The sequence below is a fragment of the Lycium ferocissimum genome, chromosome 8 (assembly GCF_029784015.1).
Source record: "Lycium ferocissimum isolate CSIRO_LF1 chromosome 8, AGI_CSIRO_Lferr_CH_V1, whole genome shotgun sequence".
Classification (NCBI taxonomy): Eukaryota; Viridiplantae; Streptophyta; class Magnoliopsida; order Solanales; family Solanaceae; genus Lycium; species Lycium ferocissimum.
Genome location: NC_081349.1, coordinates 26,491,257 through 26,513,108, shown reverse-complemented (window position 1 = coordinate 26,513,108; position 21,852 = coordinate 26,491,257). Strand labels below are relative to the sequence as shown.

The window sequence follows — 21,852 nt, the reverse complement described above, 5'->3', positions numbered from 1 at the left end:
ATAACTTTAGTTTTTCCTTAAGGATTGTATGCCGGATCCATGATACATGCCCCCAGCCCTGCCTTGCGAAATTATTTTTTTATTTTATGCCTGAGCGGGGGTTCGAACCCAGATCCTCAAGTATTTACCCACCTATCCAAGCGAATGACAAAACTTAAAGACCACAAATATGAGGGGCAAAATTTAAAGACCACCCCAAAAGAAGAGCAATCCGCGCAAAAAAATGTAGTTGGGTGACCTTTTGTGTTACTACCTCAATTAATTTCCCTACCTTTGATCAAAGACTTCGATTTTTGATGTTTGAAAATTAAAAAAAATCTGTAAAAATTATTTTCCCCTTTAATGGAATCTACTCGAGCGGCATGAGTTGGAATTAATTGAGTTAATTGGTACAGAATATTGTAAGATAAAAAAAATAACAAAGAAAGATATAAGCACATATTTGGTGTTTTTGATGAATTGTTAATGACTTTTAGGTTATTTACATTGTGATGTTTTTGCGTTAAATATATACTATGTTTTTAAATCATTTGTCATCATCTTGCCCTTAAACTCATATTCGGACGTCGAATTATTTTAAGATAGCATACTATATTGATAAGGTGAAAAAAGGGACATTTATAAAAATTTAATATGATGAAGATGACATGTTCAGCTCAATCAAGGTACCATTCAAATATTAATTGCAGTTGTACTTTGCGTATATAAAAGTTGGACTTGGACCGTCAAACACGTGCACAACCACATATAGAACAAAAGTGATTTGACATAAACTCAACAAGTTGCAAAAAGTTAATCGTAGATTTTAAATTAAACAACGGCACTATTACTATGGATTTAATTATCTTAATAGATTTGGAGAATCTCATGAGGATTTGTCATTTTTAGGGAATTGGAGAATAAATCACCATAGATGATAACAAAAACTAGAATTTAAATAACGCGTTATTATTTGCTTAAAAGTTGATATTTTCGATAAATAAAATAGGAAAATTCCAGTCAAAGTCAATGAATAGAATAGAAAATCCAACATCGACCAACTAGAGAATTTGCTTTTTTTGCTTTGTTTGTTTATTGAAGTAAAGGGAGCTTTCATGCCTTTTTTTTTTTTTAATGTATTTTAAAAGAAGGTCCACTCATTGGTTCAAATTTTATTTTCTAATATTAACAAACAGAAATTGTAATTGATACTTTGCATTTTTCTAACCTTTATATTAATTATTATGTAACCATAGTTTTCTCATATTTTCTTTTTGTTTATGTATTTTATTCACCATAAGGCATGTATCTATTTCTTTTAAATATCCTAATTAAATAGTCTTCGAAGAATAGTTCATATTGATCTATACCTTGAAAAATTTGGGTCAAAAATGAGAATTCAGACAACTATTAAGTATTTGATTATTATGAATAGATTGACAACTAAGCTGGAGAAAGTTTCTTTTTTGTTTTTCAAAAGCATGTAATGTCTAAAATTCTAAGTATTTTCTTACCAAAATAAAAACAAAAATGTTCCAGAAAGTGGAATCGTTATCTAATATTAGAACACCATTTTAATCATATTCCTTCTGTAACTATAAATAAACATATGAGGGGGGTTTCTTTTGCAAATGACAACTAGCATATAACTGTCAATTGCTAGATTTTACAAAGCAACCTTAAAAATGAAAGCACATATGACCATCTTTAATTAGTAATTATCGTGATTATAAAAAATAAAAAATAAACACTTTTTTCACAATAACTACGTAAGAATTTTATGGAATCATCAGCAAATTAATAATTGATGTCGGACCATACTGATTAAATCACAATAATAAAATGTTTTGACAAATTAGTGTTTGCTTAGCTAAGCTAAGTAATGTAATAATTAATCCTGAACCATATGAAAATAGAGGCACCTAATATTCATAATTGATTTCATGTTATCAATCAAATATTAGCATTATTTGGCTCTCTGTGGTATACCAGAAATATTTTAAAAGCTATAATGATTACTTGTATGAAATTAATTAAATAAAAATAAGGACTTTAATTTGGTGATTGATTTGGTGACGGTGTTTTCTTGATTTTGTTAATCTGGAAGGTTTCTCTCCTTAGAGCCAAAGAACATGAATATCATTTGTTTCCCCCTTTAATGTGCTCTTTTTATTTTAGTTTATTTTATTTATGTTTTTAATGTGTTCATATTGAAGTTGACCCGGTCCAATGGGAGATTTTCTTTTTATATTTATTTTGACTGGGTAAAACGGTGAGAGTTTGATTTCAAGATAAATCATATAGTTGGCAAGATTTCCGTAATAAGTTATTTTTAATTTAATTTAAGGCACATTGGATATAATTAATAGTAGTACTAATATTTACTTCATTTCACTCCTGTCATGATTGAAAATTCTTTTGGTTTACTGCAATTTAGCCAGGGATTGATTTTAGACCTAATTAAAATAGATATGTTTAGAGTAAATTGTGATAAACAAGTATCCCAGTAAGATTTTTTATTAATGACATCTAAAATGTTGATAATGGAAAATGATATTATAAGGAATGTATGTCGAGTTATCAAAAGTCAAGTTTAGACAAATTTATTAGTAATATAGTAAAATTTGAGTGTAAAGCTCTTATTTAACTAAAACCTGTACATATCTATCGTTTGTAACTATTTCTAGACTTTGGTATCATTATTCTTGAATAACAATTCATATGTTATTATGTATTCAATATAGCATGATCCATACATAATTAATTTATACATCAAACAATCCGTCCAACAAAAGGTTAATCAAAATCTCCATAAAATTCCAAAAAATATCGTAGATGAAAGTTTGCTTAGCTCACTTTGTTTCTTTTTTGTTTTAAATTTTTATCTTCAATTTGGTCAAACATTACACATTTTGGAGATTAATTTAGTCAAACGTCATTTAAGGCTGAAACATAAAAGAAACATAAAACGTAGGGACCGAATCACTAAGGGGTCATTTGCTTGGAAACATAATCCTGGAATTAGTTATCCCGGGATTAGTTATTCCATCCTTTCACAGTGATAAAATAACACTACAATTTCGAGATAACTAATCCCGAGATTAGTTATACCACCATTTTGTCCCAATCAAACGTGGGATAAATTCATCTCAAATATAATCCTGGGATTATTTATCTTTATCCCTTCTACCAAACAAGCCCTAAAAAGTGAGTGTTGTTCTATTTTATTTACATAATTAATCATATGGGAGAAAATGTATTGACTTGGTAAAGTATATGGTCAATCATAATTTGTGGTTAAGAGTTTGAGTTATGAAGAAGTAAGTGAAAGTCAATTGTTGATTCTCTTGAAGTGAGGTAAAAAGGAACAGGATAAATAAATTCTGTACTTAGTTAAGACTTCAGATGGATGTGGATGTAGTGCTAATAAAGAGTAGAAAATCCATGCACAATATTTTGATCTAGTGAAAATTATGTGAAATCTGATTCAAAAATTGATTAGAGACAAAATATATTAAGTGTTATTTTCATATGTCTACACATTTGTAGGTAGAGTTACTCAATATTTTAAGCTAGTGGGAAGTAATAGGCACTTGAAAAAATATTAAAGTGTGTGCAAATTAGTCCGGGCATCACTGCACCCAAAGGTACAACCTAACGATCAGTGAAGGTTCAAATCCAAAAGGAGGCAAAATACATTAGGTGATTTCTTCCTATTTGCCTAAATCTTGACGGGTAGAGTTATCCGACACATATGTTGGTCGGAGATAATAGATTCCTAATGAAATAATTAAGATGCCGCAAGATAGCACATACATTGCCTTCTTAAAAAAATAGCGGAATTTTTACCCATTACTTATGCTGGTGAGAAAATTTGACTACCACAAAAAATTAACGAATAAGTGTACTTGATATATGGTGTGAGAGCTTTGGTATAAGTTGACTCAAACAACACTGTCACAAAAAATTAACGAATAAGTGTACTTGATATATGTGCTGGTGAGAGGTAACAAATACCATTATAAGAATCGAGGTACATGCAAGAAAATCCAAACACCACTATCATAAAATTAAAATTAAAATTAACCGAACATCATTACTGTATTATTAAAAAAAAAAAAAACTACAACTTTTTTGATTTGAACCTATTACTATTTGGGGAGTCTACGAGGTGATGTTTTGACCACATTTTCTATCATTTTTTCTAATTTATTTGAATTTATAAATTATCATGACTTATTGTACTTTTTATATAGATTCTAAATGTTTATAAATTTAAAAAATTTATGTCAAAATTATAAAGTGTGACAATTATGAGCCTGTTTGGATGGGCTTATTTTAAGCAGCTTATAAGCTGCTTAAAATAAGCCCATCTAAACGGGCCCAATTATTTTTAAATTTTATTTTTAAGATAAAATGACTTAAAAAAATAAACACTCAAAAAAAGTCAAAAAATATGTTTTATAAAGAACTTATACAATCCAAACTGCTCTATAATCCAAAAAGTTCACGTAAATTGAAACGGATAAAGTAATATACAGTAGAAAATGTAATGCAGGCTTGAAAAAAAGCCAAGGTAACACGTTGGATTTGTAGGCGCTGACTCTATGCATTAGCTGCAACGTTGCGCAACCTTAGCTTTAAACTTTATTTATTATATTATAATTATTTATATTATGCTTTTGATGTAGACGTTTTAAGAAGCAACCCAACTAATTTATGATCATAACAATAATGACTTATATGACAGTATCGAAAAAACATCATATCATATTCCAATTATTCCTACACATATATAACAAGACAATCCAATTTTTTTCAACGTGTGATAGTTTGTCTAGTTATTTTCTTTTTTTTTTTAAAGTCACTTTCACTGTTGGTGCACTAGAAGATTTAGATTTTGCCAGACCCCAGTTTCCGTGTTTACCCTCTTTGGGTAAACAAACAAATATACAAGTACTATAAGTTTTCTTTATTTTTTGTTTTTGTATTTTAAAGATTGCTTCTTGCATTTGATCGTGCCACAAAAAAAATATTAATCATGTATTAAAAAAGAGGTATCTTTTTCTTTGGCTTATCTTCACAATTGGATTTATTTGCTAATTTGGGTTTTTGTTAATAAAGATTGAATTTTTATATGTGAATTATAACATTGGGATTTTTATTTTTTTTTGTGTGTCTTTTCTTGATTTGGGTATTTGGGTTTTTGTGATTTGGTATATCTTGACTGTACATTTGGTGATTTGGGTATGTTTATTTTTTCTGTTATAAGGATTATCAGTGATCTTAGTTTCTTCATTTGATTTTAATAAGGATTTTGTGAATGTGTTTTAATGGTGTGATGGTGAATTTGGTAAAGGCGAAATTTTTTCTGAGTTATGTTGTATGATTTTGCATTTTTCTTTTTATTTTACTATGGTTGGTGAATTCTGATTGAGTTTCTTGATAAAGATTGAGCCTTTTTGTTTGTTTATGTTATACAACAAGTTTACTTAGTTGAATTTTTGGAAAGGTTGAATCTTTTGTTGTTGTTTTTCTGAAACTCTTAAGTATTTAGAATTGTTTTATGTCACTTGGGAGTGAATTGGTTTACGAATTTCGATCTTCCGAGATGCCAATTTTAATGTAGGAAGAAGCAATAGTACGTGTTTGGATGCCGTTTTCTTTTTTACTTTGCATTGGTTGGTGAATTCTGAATCAGTTTCTTGAAAGATTGAGCCTTTTTGTTTGTTTTTATTCAATAAGTATACTGAGTGAATTTCTGGAAAGGTTGAATCTTTTGTTGTTTTTTTTCTGAAACTCTTTAAGTGTTAAGAATTGCTTTATGTCACTTGGGGGTGAATTGGTTTACGAATTTCGATCTTTTGAGATGCCAATTTTAACGTAGGAAGAAGCAATAATGCATGTTTGGATACTGTTTTCTTTTTACTTTGCTATAGTTGGTGAATTCTAAATGAGTTTCTTGAAAGATTGAGCCTTTTTGTTTGTTTTTTATTCAGTAAGTATACTGAGTGAATTTCTGGAAAGGTTGAATCTTTTGTTGTTGTTTTTTTCTTCTGAAACTCTTTGGTGTTTAGCTTGGAAATGAAGGGAATTGCTTTATCTCACTTGGGAGAGAATTGGTTTATGAATTTCGATCTTTTTCATTGCATATTTGGAAACCTTTTTCCTTTTACTTTACAGTGATTGGTGCATTTTGAATGAGTTTCTTGAAAGATTGAACCTTTTTGTTGTTGTTTTGTTATCCAACAAGTTTACTGAGTTGAATTTGTGTAAAGCTTGAATCTTTTCTTGTTTTTTTTTTTCTTCTGAAATTCCTAGGTGTTTAGCTTGGAAAGGAAGTGAATTGCTTTAGAGGAAGAAGCAATTTATTGCATGTTTGTGGACCTTTTTGAGAAAATTCAAGTTAAAGCAAGTGTGCCCTTTTTGGGTAGAATTCTTGGAATACTGGTATATTTGATTGATATTTGGAGAGTTTGATAATTCTATCGAAGAAATGGTGTAAATTTAGCTAGTCTTTGGTGGTGGTGAAATGTCAGTAGTAGTTTCTCCACCTCCAAGTATTGCACCATTTCCTGTTCCACCAATTGCCTTAAGTCCACCTCCTCAGCTTCCTTCTCCCGTCCCAGAATCTCAACCTAATGCGACAGCACCACCTGTTTCTTCTTTTCCTCCAACCTTACCCCCGCAATCTGATCCTCCCCCGGCGTCACCACCACTATCGCCTGCTCCAAGTAACGTGACTTCGCCTCCTCCATCGGCCCCACAATCGCCTCCTCCATTGGCCCCACAATCGCCTCCTCCACCGGCCCCACAATCTCCTCCTCCAAGTAACGTAATATCGCCTCCTCCAATGGCTTCCCCACCCACAGCATCCGCTTCTCCACCCTTACCTTCCTCGCCTCCACCTAGCCCACCTGCTAGTTCACCACCACCTAAATCTTCTCCTCCACCTGCTAGTTCACCGCCACCTCAATCTTCTCCTCCCCCTGTTAGTTCTCCTCCACCTCCATCTAGCCCACCAGTTAGTGCATCACCACCTCCGAAAGTTGATCCTCCACCTGTCTCACCTCCCCCACAACCAACTCCTCCAACAAGTTCACCTCCACCGCCTCCAAAAGTTGATCCTCCTCCTACCGCACCTCCACCACAACCAACCAATCCTCCAAGTTCACCTTCACCGCCTCCAAAAGTTGATCCTCCACCTGTATCACCTCCGCCACCTGCACAGAATCCGGATCCTGAACCTCCGAAAGGTTCATCCCCAGCACCACCCTCACCCGTGAATTCACCTCCACCCCCCACGTCTGTGCCACCACAAGGTTCACCTCCTACCCCACCCTCTGACCCTCCTAAAAATTCACCCCCTTCACCACTTCCACCTACAAATTTACCTCCATCGCCATCATTTCCGCCACCACGAGATTCACCTCCTACCCCATCCTCGGAACCTTCTAGAAATACACCTCCTTCACCACCCGTTCCTTCAGGTGGAACCCCCACCAATGGATCGAGTGGTACTGCAGCAGACAGCTCAAACAGCTCGAGTAGTAACGGCATAGGGACTGGAGGTACAATTGCCATTGGCGTCATTGTTGCTGTTTTATTGCTTAGTGTTATTGGAGTAGTTGGTTGGTGCGTATGGAAGCGGAAGAAAAAGGCTTTTCATGGCAATGGCGGAAATGTCATGCCAACCTCTATGGGCTCCACCCCAAAATCTGGTAACTTTTCAGAAACTAGGATATCAATGTAATATTTGTTGTTCGTAAATTTTGAATCCATTCTGAGAAGATGCGCAAATTGTGTACAGATTCTGTCTTATTGAGGATACAGGAATCAACACTAGCGACTGGTAATGGAACTGGCAATAATTTCCTAAATTCTCCTGGAGGATCTGGTGGATTGGGAAATTCAAAGATATGGTTTACTTATGAAGAACTAGTTAAGGCTACTAATGACTTCTCGGCTGAGAATATATTGGGGGCGGGTGGATTTGGTTCTGTATACAAAGGACGACTACCAGATGGGAGGGATGTAGCAGTAAAGCAACTAGATATCGGTGGGAGCCAGGGGGACCGGGAGTTCAGAGCTGAAGTTGAAATCATTAGTCGAGTACACCATCGCCATTTGGTTTCCCTTGTAGGTTATTGCATTTCTGAGAATAGAAGGCTCCTTGTTTATGAATATGTCCCAAATAACACCCTTTACTTCCATCTTCATGGTAAATACAAATCTTTAATTTTTTACAACTCATTGCTGACATTTGGTCACTAAAACTATGATGTTGATGGTTGCAATTTACAGCGGAAGGAAGGCCTGTTTTGGATTGGGCAACACGTGTAAAGATTGCTGTTGGTGCAGCTCGTGGAATAGCTTATCTGCATGAAGATTGTAACTTTCTTCACTTCCTTGATTCTTATAGTTATGGTTGATTATCTGCACTTTTTTTCTTCTCTGGGTAAAAGAAGAGATTAAAGAACCACGAAAATCGCACCATCAGATAATCTATACTCGATTATCTCTGTTAATTTTTTTTATTGAAACCCTTTTCTCTCTACATCAATTACAGAATACATTGACCAATACTTATAAAAAAAATAAACATTGAACAGCTATAGAGCCCTTTGTTCTTGTTGCCTGTAATATCTATGCGGTACACTTAGGGGTCGCTTGGTAGGGTGTATTAGGTAGAGTAATGCTGTTATAAAATCTTGGTACAATGTTTGGTTGTAAATTTAAGTGCAGTACAACTAATACCAGTATTACTTATACACCCTATTCAGTTACCATTCTTATACATAGTAAACTGTGACGTTAACAAACCAGTACTATTTTTATAATTATACACCCTATTGAGTATTATTATGCAATTACACAATGCATGTTATTTTTAATACAACAAACCAAACAATCGATGAGAAATAATGCCAGCATAACTTATTTTCGTACCAAACGACCCCTTATTCTATTTATCACTCCTTTAACTCTGGATTTCATAATTATCACTCTTATTTTGTCTTATTCATTTCTCCTGGTGATGACAGGCCATCCTCGCATTATCCACAGAGACATTAAGTCATCAAACATTCTTTTGGATATTAACTTCGATGCTCGGGTATGTCAACATCCTGAACAGTCAACATCCTAATCTAGTTTTATAATTCTCAGATTCAAAAACTGCCTTATAATTCTGTTTATTTTTCACAGGTTTCTGACTTCGGATTAGCTAAATTAGCTCAGGATGCAAAAACTCATGTTACAACACGTGTTGTGGGAACATTTGGGTATGTTCCAGCACCAACATTAACACTTAGTGGAATTTAGGAAATAATCCATTATATTCCTTGTCTTTATGTGTCTGTTTCTAATTCCCTGGATCGTTTCAGATACATGGCTCCTGAATATGCATCAAGTGGCAAGCTGACCGAAAAATCCGATGTGTATTCTTTTGGGGTTGTGCTTCTGGAGCTAATTACTGGACGGAAGCCCGTTGATACATCTCAGCCTATAGGGGATGAGAGTCTAGTTGAGTGGGTACGTTTATAGCCAAACTAATCTATTCTATCTCTCTGCTATAAGTTCTTTTAAAAGAAATTCCGACCTCTATCCTGGAAACACTTAGGGTGGAGAAACTTTCAAAATATTAGCCTCTGAAAGTGTGGTTGTCCTTTTCAACTTTAGGAATAGACTGTTTGCAACAGAACTTGATTATTTGTTAGACCTACCATGTAGTTGCTTACTCATCTTCCATTTAAATGGATTAGAGCTGCTCTTCTCTTATAAACGGCTGCAAACTTGTCTTGTTTGCTTGTAAGTTTGAGAAAGTTCAGAGGACAATTTGGAAGTGGACTTGGGAAATCCTGATGATTTATTTTGAGGACATTAATTAAAGATAATAGTTGGCTCACATTTTTGAGCTTTGTTAAAATCACCATGTATCCCTTCCCATCTTCTGGAAAGATATCTTTTCAATTTGATTCTTAACATGAGGCTTAATAGATATCTTGGAGCGAAATAAATCTAGGGAATTCGGTGTCCAAAAGCTAAACTTAAAGCAATGACCAAGTACAAATTGCTGTAAACGCTGCTCTTCTTGGTCACGAAGAATGGTACTTTTTTTATATGCCTTAGTGAAATGGGAGAATGCAAGAAAAGGATGGAGGTAGGTTTGATGTTGTAGGATATTAAGTGCACGACACTATTCCAACTTATTTTCAGCTTGCATGCTAAGTGAGTGAACGGAAATCTTAGGTTTGTTTGGTTGTGTACCAATTGCACGAATTTGGTCCTTACATTTTTGCGAAGTTTTCTGTCTTGTGAGGGTGCATTTGAGTCCATATAATAACCGTTTCTTATACCTTGCATGTTCACCTGCAATTTTTAATACGACGGTGCCAGGCTAGCTTGCACACACCTTGTCTATTCCATTAATACATACATTAATCACTGTCACAATTATTTTAAAATCTGTTTAATTATGTATTATTTTGAAATACTTTGAATTGGTGAGGTGAGCTAGCTTTTGCTTGGTACGTGCTTTTGATTATTTTTCCTGTAAATTCTGTGTTGATGACATTGAAGAAATGCATAGCCTGTATATCTTCTTGGTCATGATAAGTATGGTGACATCAAAAGCATGTCTTTCAGTGGCATCTTGGAAAAATATTTGATAAGCATGTACCGAATTAATTATACTTTGAATTGCACGAGATGATTAATGGCTGTTTTTGACACTGAAACAGGATTGTTTTGTGCTCTCTCTCTCTCTCTCTCCCTCTCTGCTCTTGTTTAGAATTGACAGGCGACATATTTGGAGGAGAATCTCTTTTTTTAAAGAGTCTGAATATTTTACCGTGTTGATTGAGCATAGCTGATTATGTTGGAAATACATTATTTCCTGGGCTATCTTAAATTCTGTTCATTGACTTCTTGATTGTTTATTGTCAATTATTTACTTGCAACTTAATCTTCTTTTCTCTTCCAGGCTCGGCCTTTGCTTACGCATGCACTTGAGAAATTGGAATTCGATCAGTTGTCAGATCCACGCCTTGAGAGGAATTATGTTATCCCTGAGATGTTTCAACTGATCGAGGCAGCTGCAGCTTGTGTGCGCCACTCAGCTGCAAAGAGACCAGGCATGGGACAGGTAACTGATTCTTTATTTCACTAAAATCCTACACCTGAAACACCGTTAAGAGTTTGCACGAAGGGAATTTACATCCAAATCGTTCTTATTCTTTGCAGATTATGAGAGCTTTTGATAACATGTCTACGTCTGATCTGACGAACGGGATGAAAGTTGGTGAAAGTAGAATCTATAACTCTGCAGAACAATCTGCAGAAATAAGATTGTTTCGAAGGATGGCATTTGGTAGTCCAGATTTTAGTTCTGATTTTTTTAGTCAAGGTACACAGCATAGTGGAGAGTCGGCTGAAGATAGGGTATAGTACACAGCTAAACGCCTTGCTAAAGCAAGTGTATATGTATCTGTTCATAGATCAAAGGCTCCTACGTTGAGAGGTACATGTTTGCCTCTCCGAGGTGATTTTGGTTAGGTTTTGTAGCAATTTTTCCTGTAAGTAACGAAAATTTTTTGTCATCTCCAATATTTTTGTTCTTTCAAAGGTCTATTCAATGTCTTTGTTCTTCTCAAATGGTGGAAATGAAACAGCCTCTCTGCGTACATGCTATCCTCTTCAGACCCCACTTGTAGGATTACACTGGGTATGTTGTTCTCAAATGGTGGAAATGTAAACTAATTTGATGGAACATGTAGGTCTTGAGAATAAAGTTTCCTCTCACAAAAGGAGGTGGGAAAGAAGGCCCTTTAAAATATAAACGGAATTGGAATTTGGTGATAGGTTTGCTAGTATCCCTTAGTATTCATCAAAAGATTTCTACACCAATGAATCAATATTTGCTTAAAAGAAAATGTATGCACCTGAATAGTTGAGGTCCGCACAAGCTGGTCTAGACGCCACCGTGATTAGAAAAATATAAATAGAAAGTCAAAGTTTTTAAATTTTGATTATAAAGTGTTTACATCCATTGAAATAAGGAATAGGGAAAGGCAAGATTGAGAAGATCATATGCTTTCTCGGGAAGGCAAGTGCAAAAAAGTCAAAGACAGACCTCAATAATGAAGCCTGATGAGTGAACCCTTCTGCTAGCTATCCATAAACAAACAACTATACTTCAATCTTAAGCAGGTTGTAGTCGGTTCTATAAATCCTCATTGTCCATATCACTCCATTTAAGCACGTCAAAGTCCATTATTGCTGAGTTGATGGCACGTCCCAAGTGAAAGATTCATCATAAATTGACTCCTTTTACCCTAACTGTCAACCTACCGCAACCCTTCTTATAAAGTGTTTTACACCCATTGAAACAGGGACTAGGGAAAGGCAAGATTGAGAAGATCATATGCTTTCTCTGGAAGGCAAGTGCAAAAAAGTCAAAGACACACCTCAATGATGAACCCTGTTGAATGAACCCTTCTGCTAGCTATCCATTAAAAAAAAAAAAACTATGCTTCAATCTTAAACAAGTTGTGGTCGGATATATAAATCCTCGTTGTTCATGTCGCTCCATTTAAGCACGCCGAAGTCCATTATTGACTCGTTTTTGCACTGTCAACCTACTATAACCCTTCTCCTTTATCTGGCTTAAGACCGGCAATGTGAACAAGTTCATATGGGAAAAGTTCATTCTCCTAGCTATCTATGAAAATGTGTAATACAAGTAACTAGAACAGGACAGCTTATGCTTCCTTCCACAATTTGTTTTAAGCTATCAATAACATTTTTGTTTTGCTTTGCAGGCAATATTTACTTTCTCAATGCTTCAAACATCAATATACCCTTTTAAAAATAGAAGCAACCTATTCCTTGACAAGAAATGACTTCTATGCATAACCTTCTTCATTACCTTCACCCTTTCTCTCCTTTCCCTGCTTCAATCTTGCACAGGAAATGGAAGACAAAAACATTTTCGCAGCCGATTGCATAGTCATATGTTGCTGCTGCCAATGCTTGATCCTCCAAATCATCATCTTGTTCTTGCTTAACCTTCCATGCAAACTGTTAAAGAAAACAAAAGAATGTATAAAGAAATTGAAAGATCGAAGACGCAACAAGAAAACTATGAAGATTGTGAACAGATATGAAGATGAAATATTGAAAGATCATGAAGGATCTTTGAGGGTCCAACTTGAGAGTTTGTGTTGTATGGAAGAAGTTGAAAAGGTTTTAGAGGAGTTTTCTCAAAAGGGTGAATTTGCTTTTGGAAGCTTTTGGGGTGGGGATGAAGAGGAGGTATTAGAGACAGAGAGCATTAACACAACATGTATAAGGAAACTAACAGTTGATTATGATGCTTTTCATACTCATTTCATACAAGTATTTGGATCTTTCAACTTGCAATGACACTTATCATATGCTCTTTTACAATGTTTCTATTGCCTTAACTAAAGTTTATGAATATAACTAAATCTCCTATCTGTTAGAGCAAGTCTGCACTTTGGATAGAACTCTTGGGATACTGTTTCTTCTAACGGATTTAAGTTTGATACTGACACGAGCGTAACATGTTAGTGAAGGTTACTTACCATTTATTCAAGGTTACCAATCAATGCTTATTAAAAAAGTTATCTAACTGTTTTTAAGTAATCGAATTGTGCTAATGTGAAAAAAGAGTAGTACTATATAGTAGACAGACTCACACAAAATTTACACACTCTAAATCCTGAATTTTCCTATGATAGTATTTCAGTATGTTTGGCATGGTTTTCAGGTATATATAATTTGTTTTATCGCGTCATTTTCGTCTGACGTCGCTTCTTTAATGTAAATAATAAAAGATATCTGCCAGAAGATGCAAAATGTTCTTATCTTATTATTGCAGAAAGATAAATTATGTGCGCACACAGGGAGTTCAAAAGAAATGCTATTTCTTTATTGCAATAAAATGTACACGTGATAATAATTTGAAAGAGAATATTGGACTGATAACTCAAAACAAATACAATCCTCTTTCTTATTAACAGTTGCTTGCTCATCTGATATGCTGCTTCTAGTATTTCAACAAACAAAAAACGTTAACGAATCTACAAGATATAGAAAGAAAGAACTACAAATATATTACCAGTTGACAAAAATTTACAAATTCATGGTGCATCTTTGCCCATTAAAGACATGGTATACTAGTATAGTCGACGTTGTGCCCTCCATGTAAGTAATTGTTTACAGAACCAGCTCGGAAAAAATGTACACTGAGCAAGTTCTTGCTTGAACAATTCAGATGTTATCTGTGGTTACTGGTCCTCGTTTTCTTGTCTTCCAAAGGATTCGTTCTTGCTAATGAACGAGCAGTGAATCCTACGGTTGTGGGCCTTATCGACCTTTGTCTCACCACGTGGCAAAACTCCGGGTCGTCGGACCTTCCCTCGTACCTTATCCATTGAATCATCCCGTGGTACAACGGGAAGAACCGTGTCTGAACAGCATTGTATACAAAGTAAGGAATTAGAGCTGAAATGACCACCAATACCATTGTGATCCAGTAGAAGGGGGTCGGAGCTAAGGCTTCCACGAAGATTTGGTACGCGGTAGTGGAAAACGTTGTAGACATGGATCCGTAAATCAGAAGGAAAATGTACCACAAAGCGATTCCACCCCAGATGACTATGTGTTGGATTAAGGTAAAATAACTGATAGCAAGAGCCATTTGGCAGTTGACAACCCAAACAACACATGTGTACATGGTTGCTCCAACAACCGCGTATTCAGCAACTTTACCGTCTTTTTTGAAAGCTTGAGGATCTAGTGCTGTTATGCAGAAGAAGAAGATTATCACCGCACTGCAAACTCCATTGACCATCCAGCCAATTATACGACGCCATCTGAAGAGCAGATTTTGAACACCTTCTTGGTACAGTAAAGGGAACTGCCACATAATACCAACAGAACTATTAGAAACTACGCAGAAGTACATAATTCCATGTCATGTCCAAGTAGCTATAACCAGAAAATAACGAAAATTGTCTCTTATTTTTGGTAGTAGGTTCAAAATAGTCCTTTAAGAATCAACCGAACAGTTTTGGTCCATTAAGTTTGCCAAAAGTGACCATTTCTGGTCTCCGTCAAATATTTACCAAATTCTAATTGTTAAATTTAATCGAAACTATGGGAAGATTTATTTAACCAGAAACACTAGAAATTTCCGTCAAAATTTCAAAGACCACGACGTAAAAAGCTATAGCAGACACAAATACAGGTTAAAAATAACAGAAATTACACCTCAAAAAGTTTAAAAGTTAACACCACTCTTAAAATAGATTAAAAAATAACAGAAACTACAAAAAAAAAAAAAAAAAATTGTACTTCCAAATGTGAGTCCCCATTAAATATTTTCTATTTTCACAGTTCGAATTGAATTTAACAATTGGTAAATATCTGACGGAGACAAAAAGTGCTCACTTTGACAAACTTAAAGGACCAAAACTGCTCAAGTGATACCTAAGGGACTATTTTGAACCTACTATCAATGATAAGGGGCCATTTTTGTCATTTTCTCTAGCTATAACAGATACACAGCTGACCGTAGTAACTAGTTTGTACTTTTAGGCAAACACTAGTGATAAGGGACTATTCTTCACATCATACGCGTTAAGCGAATATGAGTACAGCATCAAGTGTAACATACCTTAAGACACAATCGGGCAGATACATCTTGATCAAAAACTCCCAAAGCAATCACGGGGAGTGATGTGAAGAAGACATTGTAAGTTGACAGAAACCATTCATTGTATGCTGGTTGTCCAGAAAATGATGCATATCCCTCGTATAAGAACACAGTGATACCAAATACAATGTTTTTGTAGAAGAAGTAGCATATCTGCAGGGAAACAAATATAAGAAACCAGTTATCAAACTGCTCCACGAAACAATAGATTTATCTTTAAACACATTTTTATCTCATCTAACTAATGACGAGAGAACAAATTTGGAGGAGGAAATCAAAGGAAAATAGATTACCATCGTAGAGATCCTTCTATAACACCAATGTCCATGCACTAAAAGCAAGCGCTCCAAAAATCTGAACTGAGCAATTGCAACATCACTTGACATAACAGCCTAATGAGTAAAACAAGAAAAAAAAAATGAAAATTAGTTAGGGCAGGAGGAGAAAAAGAATAAATGTGACAATTGTCAAAGTTGTTAAAAAGAGGCAAGAGAAAAATATAAGCTCTTGAACCTGCATTCCTTCAACGCCACTGATTCCAACTCCGATATCAGCTTCTTGAAGCATTCCTACATCATTAGCTCCATCTCCAACTGCCAATGTTATCTTTCCAGTCCCGTTTTTGACAAGTCTTGTTACCAGTGCCTTCTGTTTTGGTGATGAACGGCAGCATATAACAGAGGCACATTTGATTGCAAGGTCTAAAAACATATCTTTTACGTCATCGTCTAGGGCATATGTAAGAGATTTCCCATCAATGATCAAAGCAAATGCCTCTGTGCTTGAAGCAGTAAGTAGAGCCTTCCCTTCAGTAATTTGTCGTGAAACACTTCCCTTTGAAGCCTGTAATAAAAAATAAATCAAACAAAACTTCATGAATATGAAACTTTAAAATTCAAAAACTCGTTTCACATATTTAGTCATGTATTTACCCTGGCAATTGCATTCTTTTCTCCAGTTTTTTCTACAGCTATAATATCAGGGCTTTCCAGCGTTATGATGATTTGCTTCATTCCTTGTCTAAGCAAACTACATGCGTAACTGCAGAAGACATTTTGGTCAGAATTGTTTGAACTTGTATCAAATAAGAAATACTAAAACTCATAATCCAGTACTATACCCGATATTAATGGCTGTTTCCATCTTATCCCCAGTCAAAACCCAAATCTTTACGCCTGCTTGAGCGAGTTTGTCAATGCAATCAGGAACCTAGCATGAATAGAAACAGAAAAGTCAATACACATCCAAATAACGTGTGGAACAGATAAATCAACAAATTTCAAATAACTAACAATGCTTGGTAACAGTTCTGTGGGTTACCCAAACTGATTATGTATATTATATGTATGTTTATGTGTATCATATGTATATTTAGTATACAATATGTGTATTATATGTATATTTATACTTAAATATACAAAACCAATACATTTGCTGGCTATTTTGTAAATTAGATCACCGAAAGGCATTGGACTGTAATTATCTCTAAATAAAACTTACCCCTGGTTGAAGTTTGTCCTCGACAGCAGTAGCACCAAGGAGAATCAAGTCTTTTTCTATCTTATCCGTCACTTCATCAATAATGGTTTCACGGTCTTCACTGATTGAATTCTTGGCCTCTAAAAATTTTTCATTGAAAGTTTTGTATTCGTCTTCACTGAGTTCGCGATATGCCAGTATCAAGGTCCTCAAGCCTGCATCAGCATATTCATTCACATGTTCCCTCGTTTCTTCTTCAAACTTTCTTCCATTTTTTCCAAGTCTTTCGAACATGATACTGCATAAAGAGAAGACACCAAAACTAGGTCAGTAACTAAAATAAGAGTTTAAGGAATTTATGGTACATGTGAAAGTTACAACTTGACTAACCTGTCAGCACCTTTGGAGAGTAACAAGATCTTTCCATCTTCATCTTTTACTATGACAGACATCCTTTTCCTTGTACTATTGAATTCCAAAACGTTCAAAATCTTGTATGACCTGCAAACAAAGATCTCTAAGATTACACTTAACAAAAAAAGATGCTCAGTTTATAGCACTGCATTAAAATATCTGAATAACATAATTAGCATTCATTGTCTTAAGTTTTCATAGAGATTTGAAAATCAACGAGAAATGTCACTGGTACTAGACTGCATTTTCTACCCACTTTTAAAACATAAAATGTTTCTGCAGAAGTTCATGTGAGTGCTCTCGAAGATGATTGTTTGATAAGCTTTTATGGAGATTTTAGCCAAAATTGTCACTTATCTATGGGAGTAGGTCTATTTGGTCCTTGAAATATAACCTTGAGCATCTTCAGTCCCTTGAGTTTGTTAAAGTAGAGCACCTTTGGTCCAACTAACAGAATGGACTTAAAAACTAACGGTGACTACCAAAAAACACTACTAGAAATACAGCAAAAACCGATGGACTTTCGGGGAATTACTACTATGTTTTATGGATAATTTAATAATGTCACACTTGATCAAGAGCCAGCCAAAAATCAGAGATACTATTCTTTCAGAAAACTAAAAATGCTGAAAACATATACTGCAGAACATGTTTCAAGTTAACTAACCTCTCAATTCTCTTGCCAGATTCCAAATCCAATTCATGTACAGACACATTTGTTTGTGTCCTTTTAAAGAATTCAAAACCAACTTCTCTAGCAGCTATCACGAACGCTGCTTCATCTGGGGACTCAGCTTCATATGAAACTTTCCCTGTACTTTCATCTACTTCTGGTATAACTGTATGACAAACTGCTAACAAACGGAAGAACTTCTGTAGTACATCTGAATGAGGCTCGAAAAGCCAACTAGCATTCATGATTCTCTCGTCTTCGAAATTGAAACCTTTAACAGTTGACTTCCTAGGACTAATAACACCGTCCTCAGCGCGATCATTAACTTTTTTCGCCATCAGTGGAGATCCGTTTCTCTTAGCCAAGGCCCTTTCAACTTCTGTAATACCACGTCCGTAAGCAGTACCAGCCACGGAGCACTTAACAAACTCCATTGAGTTACAAGTCAAAGTTCCAGTTTTATCAGAAAGTATTGTGTCAACCTGGCCAAGTTCCTCAGTTAGATTTGAGGTTCGGGCATGTGCTGGTTTATCAGTTTCTTCATAGTACATATTAATATCCCGGTTAATGAAGATACTCTGAAGAACTTTAACAATTTCAATCGACACATATAAGGAGATAGGAATCAAGTAGCTATATAGCATGACAGCTGTCAGAAAATGCAAAATGGCAGCAGCAGGAGCTCTTCCTGGATCGTAGAAGATATCTGCATTTTCGGGTTGCAGATACCACCTCTTATGTCCACCATCTAAATCCTGTTTAGTCACGATTCCAAAGTAGACTGATCCAACAAAAGAAATTGTGAATAGAACTGCAAATAAGAAGTAAATGATTCTATCCATTTTCCTTTCAATTTTACTCCTTTTAGAAGGGGGATCTGTTGCATTCTGCATGACCTTTGTGTCATGACCAGTAAAAATGACGGCCCCATATATGTATTCCGTGTTGCGCAATTTAGAGTCTCTGAGGAGTAATTGCTGAGGAGAAAGAGGAATTTGTTGTTCTTCGTATTCCATACTTCCGACAAAAGTATACAAATTAGCATTAGGATCTTCACATTTAACTAAGGCTTTAAATTCTTTAAAGTGTGAATCTTCATGCAAGGATGAAGTAACTTCCAGTGCCTGTTTAAGCTTCAAATTAGTCTCTCCATCAAGGTTCATGGTCTCAACATAACAAACCGCATCATCGTAACAAGACGAAAGCAAAAGAAGGTCTGCAGGAAAGAATTGATCTTTCTCCACCTTAACTATATCACCAACTTTCAAGTGTCGCCATTCAGAAAGATTAAAAACTCCATCTCCTTGGTGTACTTTAATCTTCCTACTGTTCATCTCAATATCCTGAAAAGGAGAAAACGAGAAGATGAATGACAAACTGTGTTGGCTGTGCAGGCCAGTGACAAGAAGCAGAAGTAAGTGTATAAACTACTACTATCTGTAAATCAAAAGAGGCTCCGCGCTACCAGAGAATCTGTATCATACATGACAGGAACAGATTAAATGCCACCGTATAAAATAGGGAAAGAATGAAGCTGGTCCAAAAATGAAATAGATTGAAAATCAGATTATTTTAGGGAATATTACTTTCAATTCAAAATGGTAACAAATCTTGGGAGAGTCAAAAATTACCATATGCACAATCCTAATAGTTTGCATAACTACCTTCAGTACTAAAAAACAAGAATTAACAACGGACAAATTCTGTAGCTAAACAGTAAAACCCGTTGCTAATCCTATTTAGTGAGGGATTAATGACGGATTATCACAAAAATTTGTTAGCAACGAGCAATTTAGGGACGGATCAGCGATGAAGTTCATACCTAATTCCAATTTTTTTTTATTTTTTTATAGTGTTTGTCATCCACTTATAGTAGACCACACAACAGTTCTTACACATCTTAAATAGCTGAAATCCCAAGAATCCCTCAGATTATTCATACACATAGTCCAGTAACAAAATCATTATATCTCTAAAATCCTTTCTAAGCAGCCACAAAACATCAATAAAACATTTTTCAAGCAACTATTATTAGCCAAAAGAAACTATGTTGTATCAATAAGCTCTAATTTAATTTAAAATTAGTAAAAAGTGATATACCTGTTGCTTTCGACGCCAGTCTTCAATACCCTCTTTAACCATAGTTGCACCAATAACAACTATTAGTGGAAGAATAGCACTAACAGCAGAATAAGGAGCTAATGGTGTAAAAGCCATGATACCAGTAACAAGAAAGTAGAAATTAGCTACTCTTCTAAACTGTTCAAATAAGGACTTTGGCAAGAATGTTGCAGCTGTATATTTTGTTGTACTAACATAATTCCCATCATATTCTCTAATTCCAGACTCAAAACTATCTGGTTCATTGCAATACACAACTCTAGAAAATCCTGGTCCTCCAATTTGTGAATGATCATCACTCAAAACTGATGCTTTCCCACATTTAAATGAGTAGATCTTGCTAAAATGTAGCTTCCTCCTTCTACCAGTCCTCATTATAATCCCAAAATAGTAACCAAAAAACTATTACTTTCCTTTTCAAGAACCACCTTCTGAAAATGGCCAGAAACGCCAAAGATCAGAACTTTATGATAAATTACTAACTCCCAAAATAGTAACCAAAATACTACTACTTTCCTTTTCAGTACAGAAAAATATACAGTTGTTTTCCAAGAAACACCAAAAATCACAACTTTATGACAAATTACTTTCCAAGAATTGAACCACAACTAAAATTTTCAAAACCCCATAAAGAAAATTTGACTAAATATAGGCACAAGCTAGAGGAAATATTAGTTTTGGTACCAAGTAAGTCTTGACCGCAAGATTTGGCTACAAAGTTGTAATTTTTTGTCAGCAATTAATGCAAATATGTCAGTTCAGAGCTTGAACAAATGAAAGAATCAAAGTGAAATATAAATTTAATGAAGAAGAGATACAGTATGACAGCTGATATATATAATATAGATAAAACATATATTGTGAATTACACAGTGGACATAAAATTATTGTTGTAATGTTTGATTATTCTTCCCTTTGGCACAAAACCTTTGAACATTGACTTAAATCTCTCTTTCTCTCTCACTTCCTTTTTTTCATTTTATTGACTTGACAAATTAAACATTTTGATTCTACACAGATAAAAAAAAAAAAAAAAAAAAAAAAAAACTATTTCTTAATCAAGAAAACAAAACCCCATTAAAGAAATAGTAATTTCCCAGTAAAAATTTATTTTTTCAAGAATTCATGTTGGGAAAAAGAATCTATTTTTTTTTCAAGAATGTAATATAAAAATATCATTCATTTGTCTGTTTGTTGGTTTAGAGAGGTAAAAGACAAAAGAAAAAATTGATAGCATTTTTGTTCTGGATATTTTTGATTCTCAGATGAATAGATAAAAGATTTAAAGAAAAAAAATAAGATTAATCAGTAATTATAAATTTATAAAATATTAACAAGTGAACAAGAGAGAGACAAATTTTACCGTATCAAAAGGCCAAAAATATGCCAACATGTTGCTAAGGCTGCAACGTGTTAATAAAGAGTCAAAATTAGTTTAAATAAC

At 34.7% G+C, this 21,852-nt stretch overlaps 3 protein-coding genes across 4 annotated transcripts; 2 read left to right on the top strand and 1 right to left on the bottom strand.

Annotated features, from left to right (window-relative positions):
• The first annotated feature begins 4,834 nt into the window (after window positions 1-4,834).
• Window positions 4,835-11,663, top strand: LOC132067743 (proline-rich receptor-like protein kinase PERK9). Of its 2 annotated transcripts, none has more exons than XM_059461050.1 (9): window positions 4,835-4,935; window positions 6,301-7,700; window positions 7,790-8,200; window positions 8,284-8,370; window positions 9,024-9,094; window positions 9,187-9,263; window positions 9,366-9,513; window positions 10,964-11,125; window positions 11,224-11,663. In XM_059461050.1, exons 2-9 carry the CDS (start codon window positions 6,512-6,514, stop codon window positions 11,425-11,427), a joined length of 2,349 nt encoding a protein of 782 aa, XP_059317033.1. In that variant the 5' UTR covers window positions 4,835-4,935; window positions 6,301-6,511; the 3' UTR covers window positions 11,428-11,663. The 2 variants fall into 2 exon arrangements, with proteins under 2 accessions (XP_059317033.1, XP_059317031.1); XM_059461048.1 differs by having other exon boundaries at window positions 4,866-5,022.
• A 951-nt stretch (window positions 11,664-12,614) lies between these two features.
• On the top strand, window positions 12,615-13,428 carry LOC132067744 (uncharacterized). The gene has a single exon (XM_059461051.1). It carries the CDS (start codon window positions 12,952-12,954, stop codon window positions 13,402-13,404), a length of 453 nt encoding a protein of 150 aa, XP_059317034.1. The 5' UTR covers window positions 12,615-12,951; the 3' UTR covers window positions 13,405-13,428.
• A 666-nt stretch (window positions 13,429-14,094) lies between these two features.
• LOC132067742 (putative phospholipid-transporting ATPase 9) lies at window positions 14,095-21,390 on the bottom strand. Its single transcript, XM_059461047.1, has 11 exons — window positions 21,093-21,390; window positions 20,388-20,839; window positions 18,282-19,630; window positions 17,591-17,701; window positions 17,222-17,498; window positions 16,842-16,930; window positions 16,654-16,762; window positions 16,235-16,564; window positions 16,015-16,113; window positions 15,683-15,874; window positions 14,095-14,923 (listed from the first exon to the last, which is right to left on the bottom strand). The coding sequence occupies exons 2-11, from the start codon at window positions 20,781-20,783 to the stop codon at window positions 14,282-14,284; spliced, it is 3,594 nt and encodes a 1,197-aa protein (XP_059317030.1). The 5' UTR covers window positions 20,784-20,839; window positions 21,093-21,390; the 3' UTR covers window positions 14,095-14,281.
• Window positions 21,391-21,852: the final 462 nt, after the last annotated feature.